This window comes from Ursus americanus, chromosome 26 (assembly GCF_024610735.1).
Source record: "Ursus americanus isolate L20-20 chromosome 26, mUrsAme1.1.p, whole genome shotgun sequence".
In the NCBI taxonomy this organism is placed as follows: Eukaryota; Metazoa; Chordata; class Mammalia; order Carnivora; family Ursidae; genus Ursus; species Ursus americanus.
In genome coordinates, this window is record NC_142152.1 from 1,120,439 (window position 1) to 1,133,988 (window position 13,550).

At 45.2% G+C, this 13,550-nt stretch overlaps 1 protein-coding gene across 1 annotated transcript in view; it reads left to right on the plus strand.

The window, feature by feature from the left end:
- The first annotated feature begins 1,014 nt into the window (after positions 1 to 1,014).
- The window catches only part of SLC35F4 (solute carrier family 35 member F4), a 227,331-nt gene continuing 214,795 nt past the window's right edge, over positions 1,015 to 13,550 (plus strand). The window contains exon 1 of the mRNA XM_087855954.1: positions 1,015 to 1,267. Coding sequence (XP_087712080.1) covers positions 1,165 to 1,267 — 103 coding nt within the window. The 5' untranslated portion in view covers positions 1,015 to 1,164. The remainder of the gene's footprint in view (positions 1,268 to 13,550) is intronic.

Below are 13,550 nucleotides of genomic sequence, written 5' to 3' on the forward strand. Positions count from 1 at the left end.
TTCAGGAGGCTGTGACTACAAACTGGGAATCGAAGAACCATCCCTACGTTCACTGATTCTAACCCGGTGGGTATCTCGTCAAAACAGAAGAGTCGCACCTGAGGGGAGGGCGTTCCTTCTCAACACAGAGCTTCAAGGACGTTCTAGACTCAGGTGGAAAGTCTCTAGATTGTAGCTAAAACTTTCATCCGTCCAGATTTTACAGTTTGAAGGGCTTCCCGCCTGATGTTTTTGGCAATAAAGGAGAAAATCATTTCTCCTAAGGGCATTTGAAATTGGCAAAATAAACATTCTGTGCTGAGTCCCCCAAGCCTTTGATGTTTTCGCTGGGGGGCTGGGGGTCGGGACACGGACCGACAGAAGCGAGGGCTTCATCTTTTAACGTCTTTGTGTCCACAGTACCTGGAAAATCACTTCACGTACCACCTGCTGAGGCCTCATTTTTTTTTTTTTCCTTTTCATTTCTTAAGAAAAGACTCCCTGTCGTCTAGGCAAGTTTCGAAAACCGATGAACTCCTAGGAACGCTTGCTTGTCTGCTGACCTCAGGTGGTGTAGACGCCCAGCGTGGACCAAGACCCCGCGGCGCCCCCGAGGTGTCATCTCCCCGAGCGACAGTGTGCGCCTCTCACATTAACACTTGGTTCCGCTGGGGTCTCTTCCATCTCCACCCCCCCTCCCCGAGCCCCTGCCACCATCTCACTTTCTCGTCTCCTCCACGCCCCTGGACCGAGCACCCCTTCTGGCAGGTGGGGCTGGGGGGATGTCTAGTCTTCCGGAAAGGGGCGCAGAAGGGTTAACGAGGAGAGCCTGCGGCCAGGTGGGGCGCCCACACCCGCCCCGGCCGCGGTGGGCGTCGGAGGTGAGGGGGCGCTGTTCGGGCAGCAGTGCGCCGGGCGGCGGGCGGGAGAGCTGCCAGGCTGACGGAGAGGCCGGCCCGAGTGGGGGCAGCTCCGCCGCCGCCGCCACCGCCGCCGCCGCCGCCGCCGCCGCTGTGATGCGGCGCCGGTGCTGCGCCGGGCGGTGGAGTCAGAGCCCGGGCGCGGGAGCACGAGCTGCAACATCAGCACCGGCGGCGGCGGCGGCGGCAGCACCTGCACCAGCTCCCGGGCCCCGCGCTGCGCTCTCCGCCCCGCCGCGCCCGGGGCCGCCGCCCCGCGCTCTCTATGGATGTCAAGGCGGCCCCCAACGGGGTGGCTACCATCGAGGACCGGATCCTGCGGATCACCGGCTACTATGGCTATTACCCGGGTTACTCCAGCCAGAAAAGTAAGACGCCGCGGGGCTGCCTTGCTCCAGGCGCCCAAGCGGGTGGGGTGCGGGAGGGCGCGCCGTCCGGACACCTGCAGCCCTGCCGGTGCCGCTAATGCTACCCTCCTGGCCGTGGGGCCGCTGGGGCGAAAAGTATGTCCGTTGCCCTCGGTGCTGAACCACGAGAGAGAACGGGGGCCCGGGCCGTTTGCTCCCAGGAGTTTGTTAACAGGCGCAGCCTCGGGGTGGGAGGCGCGGGGGGCTACCGGGTGAGCGCTCCTGACAGCCGTCGGCCGGCTCACCTCTGGCTTGTCTACGACCGGGGGAGGCTGCCATGGCTGTTTACTTAGCGGAAAGTCAGCCCTAGGTGCCGCACTCCCCCCGCCCCAAGCCCCTGCTGGGTGCCGGGCGGCGGGCCGGGCGCGGGGCGGCCGGGGGCGGCCGGGGGCGGCCGAGCCAGACTTGGGTCCCGGCTCAGGCCAGCTCGGCTTGTTCGCTCGGGCTGTCGAGACGCTGCCAGCGCGGGAATTACTCCAGCTACAATGTCTTTGCGAGGTCCTCCACCCTGGACAGAGGGAGAACCTGCTCGGGTCTCCGAGTGCCGGCGTCTGGAGCCTCAGAGACCCGTGCCTACGACTGGGGGAGGGGGGCGGTGGGTGGAGGGGGGAGGCGCGATAGGGCCACGCGCCCGCGCTGCCGGTCGCACGTCGCGGCTACCTCTGAGCCGAGTAGGCTTCTGTGTTCCGCACAGGCTTTCTCCCGGCTCTGCCAGGTCGTGCGGCGCGGATGCTTTCACATTTCTGGAGCAGTTTTGCGGGGAGGGCGATGAGGCGCGCTCTACTCTGTCCCCCTCCCCCAACACACAAACCCACTGGCTATCTTTGCTGGAATTAGTTCAGCCAGCGACCGGAGCGAAGCTCGTTTTTCTCCGAACTGGGGGACTAGTTGCGGCTTAATTCCCATGCAGGTGGGATTTCGCTTTTCCTCTATCAGTGCATTTCTGTCGCAATAGATGGAGCTTAATTGATGTTTTTGCTGTTATTTTTAACCGGAAACCTTGCAAGATCCTAGATGCGTTTCTGATTGGTATTTTTCTGTGACATTTTGGGGTCTGATCAATGTTACCGTTTCTCTGATGCAGGCAAACCCTGACACGTAGAGGAGAAAACACTTTTTTTTCCCCATGGTACTTTCTCCCCCACTATGCTCCATCTCTAATAATAATTCAAGAGCTTTGTTCTCATAGAGATATTTTCTCATTTAATATTTCATTTGGTTTCAGGAAAGGCCTGTCTGATTTGGATGGTTTCTGTCTAGCTGTTTTTAGAAGCTTACATTATTCATTTTCCATACAAAAGTAATTATATAGTGTTAGAATTTTCTGGAAAGAAAATAACACACTGTGGAATGCAGTTTGAAGTCTTTGTACTATAGACTCAGAAACTTCTTTTTCCCCCCTATTGGCAAAGGGTTTCTTTTTTAACCCTAGAAACTTAAGTGGAAGCACTAGTGTTCCATGTGGAGATTACTTGGATGTTACCTTTGAATATTTTAATTAGGAACGATGGGATTTTGGTTGTTTAGAGAATGGAGAAGCTGTCTGTGAAATTACAAGACTCAGGGTAGTTTATTTTTGTAATTTTTATAACAATGGAACCTTGGTTAATAAAGAACAAACCAAATGGAATCCTGGAAAAGTGACATGTTAGATGAAATCATGTTCATATTATCTTTTCAGACTCATTCAAATAACTGCTCGTGTATCATTTGCGGTAGACTAATAGGACAAGAGGGAAGAGCATTGGCTGAGACAGTGACTGAAGCTAAAGGGGATCAAGATACAGTTGGCATAGTTATTTGTGATGGGCACTTACCTAACTTCTGGCCACGAGCTCAGTGAAGACAGCATCTCACAAGGACAGAGAATTACAAGATCGTCAAATAACTTTCAGGATGTTCGTGCTTTCAGAGGTGGGAAGAGCTTGCCATTTTGCACAATGAGAGACTAGGAGAGGAGAGAGCTGGAAGGGAGCCAGGCAGCCGAGCACCATGAAATAATCCTGCCCTTAATGCAGGCTTCAACTCGTAAACAAACACATTGAAGCAAACCAGTACAATATGGTCAATTGATTTAGCTGTTACCAGGAACGAGCAACAGCTTGGGGGAAGTCCAGAGGGATATATTTAGGAAAAGGCTGTGGTGAGGAATGTATAATATGTGAAGGCAAGGTGACTTTCCCGTTTTCTGACTGGTCATGTGTGAGGCCTGAAGGATGATCTCTGGATGGCTATGCCATGTACCTTTTTAGAGGTAGGTGGGGACTCGCCTCTGAGAAAATGCATCAATGATCAGCCTCCTGTTAACGCATAGTGCTGGCATTCCTGGCAATCAGGAAGAGGAGTACCTTGCCAGAAAACTTCTATTAGTCAGCCTGATACAAAAAAGGTATGTGTGTGTGTGTGTGTGTGTGTGTGTGTGTGTGTGTGTATTACATACATAGTATATAATTTATAATATATATGATATTATCAGAGTATGATATTATCAGGATAACAATCAAGGTACAGAAATGACTGAAGCATTTGTCTAGCCTGGGGTTACTTACAGCCTGGGAGGGAACTAGTGTCACCCATTCAACAAGTGTTAAGTGAGCACCTCCTATGTACCAGGAATACATCCACGAACAAAACAGACAAAAACATTTTCCTTTTTAGAGCTGAAGTTTCAATGGGTAGAGACGGACGATAATAATGAACAAACATATAAATAATGTATATTTCAAGGTGAAAGGTGCTTTTAAAAAAATATCACAACAGGTTAAAAAGAATGACAGATTCTGAGGAGGGTAGAGGTTGTGGCAATTTTTAAGTCAGGTAAGGCTTCACTGAGAAGGTCACGACTAGGCAAAGCCTTGAAGAATGTGAAGAAGTTAGACATGTGTACATCTGGAAGATATTCCAGGCAGAGGGAACAGTCAGTGCAAGGCTCTGAGGTGGAACGTGCCTGGCAGGCTAGAGAAAAAGCCTGGAGGTCTGCATGGCTGAAGTGGGGTGAATAGCTGGGAGAGTGGTTGGAGATGACGTCACCATGGGTGCAGGGCTCAGGTAAAGTAGGGCCTTATAGGCCATTGTAAGTCCTTTGGCTGGGGAGCGTTTGTGGGGTGTTGACAAAGGAGTGATGTGACTTGACATACCTTTCAAAAGGATCAGTTTGACTGCTCTATTCAGGCAGGGGTGGAAAAGAGAGACTAGTATGTATGTTATTGCTATAACCTGGGTGAGAGATGATGGTGCTGGGAACCGGAGTGGTAACAGTACAGGTGGGAAGAGCGGGTCAGATTCTGCAGGTATCTGAAATTAGAGCCAAGTGGGGTATCTGATGGATTGGATATGGCATCTGCAAGGGAGAGAGGAACAAAAAATGATCCTGTCTTTTCTGGTTTGACCAACTTTGAGTTGCCAACAGCTGAAGTATGGAAAGCTTCAAGGTAGAGAGGCTTTAGGGGGTCGGGGGATAAGGATAATATTTTGGAAATGTTAAATGTAATTGGAGATGAGGGGTAAGGCTGGAGTTCAGAGGAAATATCTGATTGGAGATATAAATTAAGAATTTTTCAGCATTTGGATGGGATTTGAAACCAAAGACTGATGAAATCTCCAAGGAATGAATTTGCGTAAAGAAGAAAAGCGGAACAAGGAGTGAACCCTGGGGCTCTCAGACATTAAGAGGCTGGGGAAAGAAGAGAAACCACTGTGGGAAACCAAGAAGGAGGTCCCAGGGAGGTGGGAGGAAAACTAGGAGCATGTGATACCCCGGAAGCCAGTGAATAGTTTTAAGGGGAAGGGATCGGCTGAGTCCTGTGCTGCTGAAAAATTAAGTAAAATGAAAGCTGGTAACTGACCACTGAATTTGGCAATTGGGGATCATTGCTGACCTTGACTAGAACCTTGGCAAGAGCAGGTAAGGTACAGGTACTAGAATGTGTATAAAAGAGAATTAGAGGACTTGGAAATGTGAGTATAAACAATTCTTCAAGGATTTTTTGTGCAAAGGGGTGCATAGGAAATGGGGGTAGTAGGGTTAAGAAGTTTTTTTTTTTTTATGGAAGAAATAACAGCATGTTTGCATGCACTTGAGAATGGTTCAATAGAGAAAGAATAATCAGTGATGTTGGAGAGAGAAGGTATGGAATCTATTGCACAACAGAAAGGACATCTCATGGATGTAGGGCAGAGGGTGTGGGTGCAGTTTCTGGAAGGTGGGTAACCAAGATGGTGGGGGTCAGTTGAGGTTTTCTTTGGTTGCTTTAGTTTTCTCCAAAGAGGAAGCAAGGAATCAACTGAGAGAGAGGGTGGGGGAGCGGGTGGTAGTGGTTGGAGGAGAGAGAGAAGGTGTGAATAGTTAAGTAGGGAGAGTGAACAGACTGGGGAAATGCAGTAAGGCTGTCTGGCTGCCTTACCAGGCCCATTTCAGGTTTCTGGCCACAAATATAAAGTGAGACCAGTCAGTAGGTTGCCATATTTACTGATACAATGAAGACATGGAGCAAGTGAAGAGAAGGATTTAACCAGAGTTGCAGATTATCCAATGGGTATAATAAAATAAAAGGGGCAAGAGGGTAGTGAATGTATGAAGGGAGGTATTACCGTAATGGTTGACCACAGCATTTAAAGCTGGTAAGTAGAGGAGAGAAAATCAAGGTAATGACGGAGAGGTAGAGGTGGTAAGGATCAGTGGACTGCAATCTCAGTGGGATCAAAGGGTTGCGGAAGTTAGCCGGAAGACGAGGTGGTTATGCTGTAAGATGTTACTTCCATTAAGTCAAGTCAAAGGATAAATCAATTTATATTTTACTGTATTCCATAATTGATATTTTTGGGGTGAGCTTTCCTTTTGTGTTTGCATAAGGAGGCGGTATGTCGATGTGTGGTGAATTAAGCCCTAGTGGTTGGGAGGTTGATTCTAGTCTTAAACCTGCCAGGTACTGGCTCCAAGACCGTCCCTATTTGTAAAAGAGTATAGAAGTTGCTGCCTCAGGACAGCCATGCAGTAGGCCAGCTTTGACAGCTTTCAAAAAAGTTCCATCCTCCGTGGAACAATCTTACTTGGTGATCGCTACTGTGTTTACTTGGCCTCTCTACCTCACCTTCCATCTCAGATGGTGACCAGTTGCCTCTCTTTGTTCTGTGTCTTTGGCGCCTGTGGGCCTTTTGTCTTCCTGTGCGCCATTAGTGACCGGGTTCTGTGGATGTTTACTGTTGGTGGCTGCAATAGTACAATTTCTTCCCCTTGCTCTGATCCCAGCGCTGACAACCCCATCCCCCAAAAGAACTCTGCCAACGCCTGGCTCGTCTGGCTTTCCGATGTCCCTGACTCCTGCTGTAGACTGAGCATGTCTCAGCTGTCTCGTCTCACCTGACTTTCCCTGGGCAAACTCATTCAGTCCCTTGGCTTCACCATCTCCTAGGAGTCTGTATATCTAGGTCCTCTTTTCCTGAACCAAGACCATTTCAAACATCCTGCTAGAATTCCTACCTGGATGTCCTCTCAGCGTGTCACACATAAAACAAAATTCATCAGCGCATCCTTAAAATATGCCTTTTCTGGGGCGCCTGGGTGGCTCAGTCGTTAAGCGTCTGCCTTCGGCTCAGGGCGTGATCCTGGTGTTATGGGATCGAGCCCCAATCAGGCTCCTCCGCTGGGAGCCTGCTTCTTCCTCTCCCATTCCGCCTGCTTGTGTTCCCTCTCTCTGGCTCTCTGGCTCTCTCTGTCAAATAAATAAATAAAATCTTTAAAAACAAACAAACAAAACAAAAAAATATGCCTTTTCCTTCTTATTATGCTTTTTAGCTTCCAATATCTGCATCTAACCAAGTGCCTGGAAACGTGGAGTTATCCTCAAACCTCTACCCTTTTTTCTTACTCTATATTCAGTTAAGAAGTCCTATCTGTTCTTCCCCAAATATGTGTTTTCCATCCCTACTGGCACTGACTTAGCTCTATCCATCACATCCTTCCTCCAGCCTCAAACCCTTCCAATCCAGTTTGCACACCGTAACAACATTTAATTCCCTAAAATGCAAATCTGTTCATCTCCCATCCCTGATCAAATGCCTGGAATAAATCTTCATTTTCTGTGGAATAAAGTCCAAACTCCTTAGCATGCCACAATCTGAGCCCAGCTTACATTGTTCTATTTTAGCACACATTTTCCCCACTAATTGCCAAAGTAATGCATGCTTAATGCAGAAAATCTGGAAGGCAGAGAAGCAAAGAGAGATTAAAACAAAATTACTCATAATTCCATCACCTAGAGGTGGTTAGTATTAACATTTGGTTAACACTATCCTTTCAGTCTTTTTTATACCCTTAGACATGTACAAATTCTTTTTATTTCATACTGAACATTTCTCTCATTGGTCTCTATATTTCTAATAAATGTAATGTATTCACAGTCTTCCATATATTCAAGCACCTTAATCTACTTAAGCTGTTGGATTTTCAGCCCAGTTGTTTGTTTGTTTGTTTTCTAATTTCATAGCTCGCATGGCCTCCACAAACCCTGGTCCTAGTCCCATCAAGGAGCTCGTCGCTTTGGTAATATTATTGTCTCCATGCTCTTCTGCTCCTCGGGGCCTTTTTACTCTATGCCAGATGGTTTCCTCTCCCTGTGTCTCCTTCATCACTCTTTGGAAAGCTCCTATTTATCTTTAAAGGCTGAGTTTAGACGTGCTGTCCTCTGCAAAGCTTCCTGCTTGCCCCAGGCTGGGTTAATCCTCCCTCTATGCTCCTGTAATACCGCATACTCCCCTCTGCTCCAGCAGTTAGCACACTATTTTCGGCTGTTTACTTTACACAAGGCTGTCTCACCCACAGAGCTTGGGGAGGGCAGGGACTGACTTTATTTATTTATTTTCCTCTTAGGCAACATGTCTAGTACATTCTGGGTGCTCAATAAAGTTTATTGTACTAATGAATGAATGATTATAGTTTCCTTTGGAGAAATTGGAGAGTTAATTATTTTCACACAGAAGAAGAAAGAGTACATGATGGTAGCAATTGGAGGGAAAGAAAAAATACACCAGCTATGAATAGATGTGCCTGTTCAGAGAGTGAGAATACACCAAATGGTATTTTGTGATCGCTTTACCTTCGTGGTTGTAACTTCTGCATTTTTGTCCTTCTTACTTTCTTCGTCACATTGTCTGTGCTTGAATGGCGGGGGTGGGGATGGGGGAGGAAAGGTTTGTTTTTTTTTTTCTTTTTAATACACAGTCGTACAAGTTACTAGAATTGTAAGAGATACGATGTGGTCCTTCCCCCACCTTTGAAATGGTTGCCATTGGTCTTCATGGTATAATATGTAACACACACTCTAAACTGGTGTAATGTTATAAAATTGTAATGTTGCTCCACTCTAATGGAGTAAGTTATAAAATTGTCTTACCAGTGAAATGAACACAATAAATATTTCTCCCAGTTCGTATTCTGTTTTACCCTGATAATAAGCTTTATGCTTCTTTGTACATGACAGGTAGTGTTTTGTAAACAGTTATAATTACCATTGATATGTAGTATTGAGAAATCTTTGTAACATAGTTTTTAACTGTGTAACGTATAAGGGCTGTGTTGATACTGAATGTCATTGTGCATGTTAGTAATGTTGGATAACATGGTCATTTCTACAATTCTTCGTTTGGCGTTTTTCATTCAAAATATAAATTTACATGTAAATTGGGTATTTGTATTATAAAATACTACTACTACTAATAGCTAACACGTGGGTTTAGCATTATAAAGTAATTCACAGATTTACTTTCTTTGGGAAGTCTATCTAAGGCCTGTGTGAGGCCATGAAGTCTAAATGCAAGACCACAGGGTCCTGCTCTGTTACTACTTCTTCTTTTTTTTTTTTAGATTTTATTTATTTATGTGACAGAGAGCGAGAGACAGCACAGAGGCAGAGGGAGAAGCAGACTCCCCACTACCCTAGGTTGAGGGTTGGACTTGGTTTTGGCTTGGGTCATGATCTCAGGTTCTTAGGATGGAGCTCTGCACTGAGTGAGGAGTCTGTTTGAAAATTCTCTCCCTCTGCCCCTTCCCCTGCTCTCTCTCTTATGAATAAATAAATATTAAAAAAAAAAAACTTGCACAAGTAGCTCTTCAGGTCAACGATTTTGTTCTTGTAAAATGGGAATAACAGTAGCTGTTTCACAGGTCATGGGAGGATTATGTAGGGTGATGTTTACCGAATGACTGGCACAATGCCCAGTTCAATATATGGAAGCTCTTCATGATTATGGAGGAAACCAGTAGAATTGGTTTCACCATCAGAGACCTCTGTTCACTTTTTCCTGGTGACAAGTGACTTACCACTTTTTTCCCCCATATCCAGCATTGTGTTTTGAATTGTTATTGGAAGCTGTGTTATAGCAATGTTAAAGATAATTTACGAATTGTCCAAGTTCACAGTGGTTTTTATTATTGGACGTAGCCTTTCCTTCCTTATCCATTTCTGGCTTGTCCGGTGCTCTAATCACCAGGGTAAGTATACAAGTATGTAATACTTACCTGGATTGCCCCTAAGGATAGTTTGAAATGGGTTGGAGGCCATTTGTGATGAGGTTATTCTAAAGAGAGGAGACAAATCTAGGGCCTATGAGTGACAGGATGGGTCTGCATGTCTGGAGATAAAGATATGCAGACCTCAAAGTGGAAGGGAGTCCAGAGGGGTTCCAGGGGTGTGGGAGAATAGGTATGAGAGAGTGGGGGAGGGGGAGCATGGAATCCCATTTGAAGATGGGCAGCATGGGATGGGGCAAATAAGGTTAGACAGAATTGGGAAGGCAAACAGGTGAAGAGAAAGTGAAGGCTGAGGATTAATTTGGAATTTGTCTGTTGGAAGTTGCAATGTTTTTTTAATATGGGAGTCTTAAAGGGACAGTTTCTTTTTGGGCTATTTATGTAGCAGTAAACATAACAGAGTACTTTATGTTCTACTTTAAAAAATGCATCATTAGGTTATAAACACATTACATATTTATACATAATCTTTGGAGTTAATTTTTTTAAGTTATAAAGTGTTTATTTACAGACGGAGACGAATATAGAGAAAACGGAAAATAATCTTGTCACCCTAACCCAACTACTATTATTTTGGCTAATTTCCTTTCCTCCTAATGTGTATAGGGCTTCACTTCTTGAGTTTTGACAAATATAAACTATAGTGTAGTTATAATTCTGATATATACACAATTTTGTGCCCTGCTTCTCTTCTGCTTAACATTTTAGGATAAGCATTTTTAATTTTGTTGCATTTATCTGCTCTGAGAGGCTGGAATTAGATTCCCCTTTCAGAGATCTTGCCTTAAAAAATTTGTGCAAGCTGGTTCTCAGTTATTTGAGACTAAATAAAATGGAGAGACCTGGAGTGTTCATGAGGGCTTGTTTGGTTTCTAGTTGCAAGATTCCATTCGAGCTGGCTCTAACAAAAACGGAAGTGGTTGAAAGGAAGACTGGGAGTGTCCCATGGATGTTGGGGGCAGGCATAAGGTGGGATAAGGTAGCAGCAGGTCCTGGAGTGTGATAGGGAAAACAGGAAGCCCTCTTTCTCTGCCTTTCATCTCTTTTTTCTGGCACACATTCTCCATTCTTGTCTCTTCCTGCAGGCTGGCTTTCTCAATTTCCTTGTCCAAATGGTTGAAAATAGCCTCTGCCAGCAGTTCCAGTGTTTACGTGTCCTCTATTCGAGAGAGCAGACAGATTGAGCAAGAATCTCTTACTTCTAAATCCAGATTCCCGGAGAAAGGGACTCTTTGGCCCAATTTGGGTCAAGTGCACACTCTTGATTCTATTGACTGGTGGTTTGGGGCAGGGTCAAGTTAAACAATCATGCTGCCAGAAACTCTCCTGTAACCCTTTTGACTGTGGGGGCCGGGGGGGGGGAGTTGTTTCCGGGGAAGGGGGGCAATTGGCTGGACAGTCAACTTAATAGCTGTTTAGTTCACAGAGCTTTGCATAAGAAAGTTTTTTTTTTATATCAAATCATAGGCTTCAATCAAGCTCCAATCTTTTCTTTCTTCTGGTTCTGATAGTTTTTAGAGTGTATCTCGATAATATTGAGTGAGGTTACAGATAGTATATCCCTACAAACTAAGGAAATCCAAGTGTCTGTTGAGAGTATAAGTCCCTAGGGACTTCTGTTTAAAAGTACCCAGCCAGTACTGCAGACTGCGTATTAAGTTTTATGGAAGCGCAACTGCTTACATCAAGTTTGGAAGACATATTTCATTTTCTAGGTCAGATAGGACAACACACCCATTCCTTCAGGCTCAAGGTACAGTAATTGAGGATGACATTTAACATTGTATATTTTAAAGAGGTATTGAAAATTACACTTTTGTGCAGTCTGGAATTTTCTATATTTAGTCCTGGGCTAATGCCAAGATGGCACTAGTGAGGTGTCAATAATGGTTTTGTGATCTTAAAAACCAGACAGACTAAGAATTCTTTATCTTTTGTGAAAGCCGAGATTCCTAAGGGGGGTCAGAGCTGCAAATTTTTACTGCCGATACCTTGCTAAGCTCTAAGTCGTAAGACTTTGGTATCTGTCTTGTATTTTTGTTCATATCTATGTTGAGTTGTAGTCTTTCCTGAGGAAAGATCCAGGTCAAGTGATTTGGGAGCCCTTTGGAACACCATCTTCCCTGCAAGACTTAACGGTGACAGGTTCTGAAGAAGCAATATATGCATCTAAGATGACATTAGTATTTACCAGGGACATTTCAGAAAAAGTATATTTGAAGCTGAGAACTTTTATTTCCTCATAATTTTTTTTTTTTTTTTAATGTGAGTACTCGAACAGGAGCTTCTTGTCATGCTCCTTTCCAGTCCGCAGCCATCGTGATCTTTCAGAATCATTAACTGGATCATTCCTCTGGTTAAAGTTTTAAGTGGCTTTCCATATCTCTTTGGAAAACTATAAAAACTTAAACCCAGCCTACACGGAAGGTCCTGCGGGGTCCAGTTCTTCAGATGGCAACACTCTGCATGCCCTGATCATGCTTCGGGCAAAGTGGCACGTGCTCCCGGCCCCCGCTTTCCTCCCTGCTGGTGCTCCTGCCTGCCTGGCTCCTAGCAATCCCTCACGTCTCACCTTCACTGCCAGGGCCTCGGAGAGGCCTTTCTAGTTTTGCATCTCTCTCCTCTGTACTTTTCCTTTACGGCTCTTACTACAAACTGCAGTTACAATTTATGGTGATTGCTGTGACTGTTTAATGGTCTTCCTGCCCACTAGTCTCTGAGCTGCCTGAGGAAAGGGTTGGATCCATTTTGTTCAGCACCATGTACCCAGCACACAGAACAGTGCCCGTGTACTCCATTAATATATGTTGAATGTGCGATCGAGGCTTGTTAACAATTTCAAGTGGAAGTTTTGCAAAAAAAAAAAATCGACTTTTTATTTGAAATGTTTTTCAATTTACAGAAAAACTGCTAAGACAATACAAAGAATTCCTATATTTCCCTCACCCACTTTCCCCATTGTTATGACTCTATATGACCGGTGTAAATTTGTCAAAACTAACAAATATTGGTACATTACGGTTCATTAAGCTTTATTTGGATTTCACCAGTTTTCCCATTAAGGTTCTTCTGGCCCAGGATCTGGTCTGGCCCATTGCGTTCAGCTGTCACATTTCTTAAGTAGACTTTTTTTTTTTTTAAAGGTTTTATTTATTTATTCGACAGAGATAGAGACAGCCAGCGAGAGAGGGAACACAAGCAGGGGGAGTGGGAGAGGAAGAAGCAGGCTCCTAGCGGAGGAGCCTGATGTGGGGCTCGATCCCATAACGCCGGGATCACGCCCTGAGCCGAAGGCAGACGCTTAACCGCTGTGCCACCCAGGCGCCCCACATTTCTTAAGTAGACTTCTAATGCATCAAACTTGGAAAGATAGTTTTAATTTTATAGGAATTTCCTGGTCAATTTTTTAGGGCTTGGGTCAGATCACATTTGAAAACTTAACTACTAGTTTACAAGGTGATATTGGATTAAATGCATGTTAGAAATGACCTGTGACTTGACATGGTAATTACATACTGTCTTAAAGGACTGCTCCATAGCATAGAACGGTAGTTGTTAGTCTTTATACTTTTGAACATTTTGGGGGATGCAAAAATCTTTGAAAATCTAGAGAAAGCTACAGATTACCCCCCTCCCTCCAAATACACGTATACACCAAACATTTTCATGCAGATTATTTGATTATACTGGAAATTTATTACTTCACCAGAATGGGCT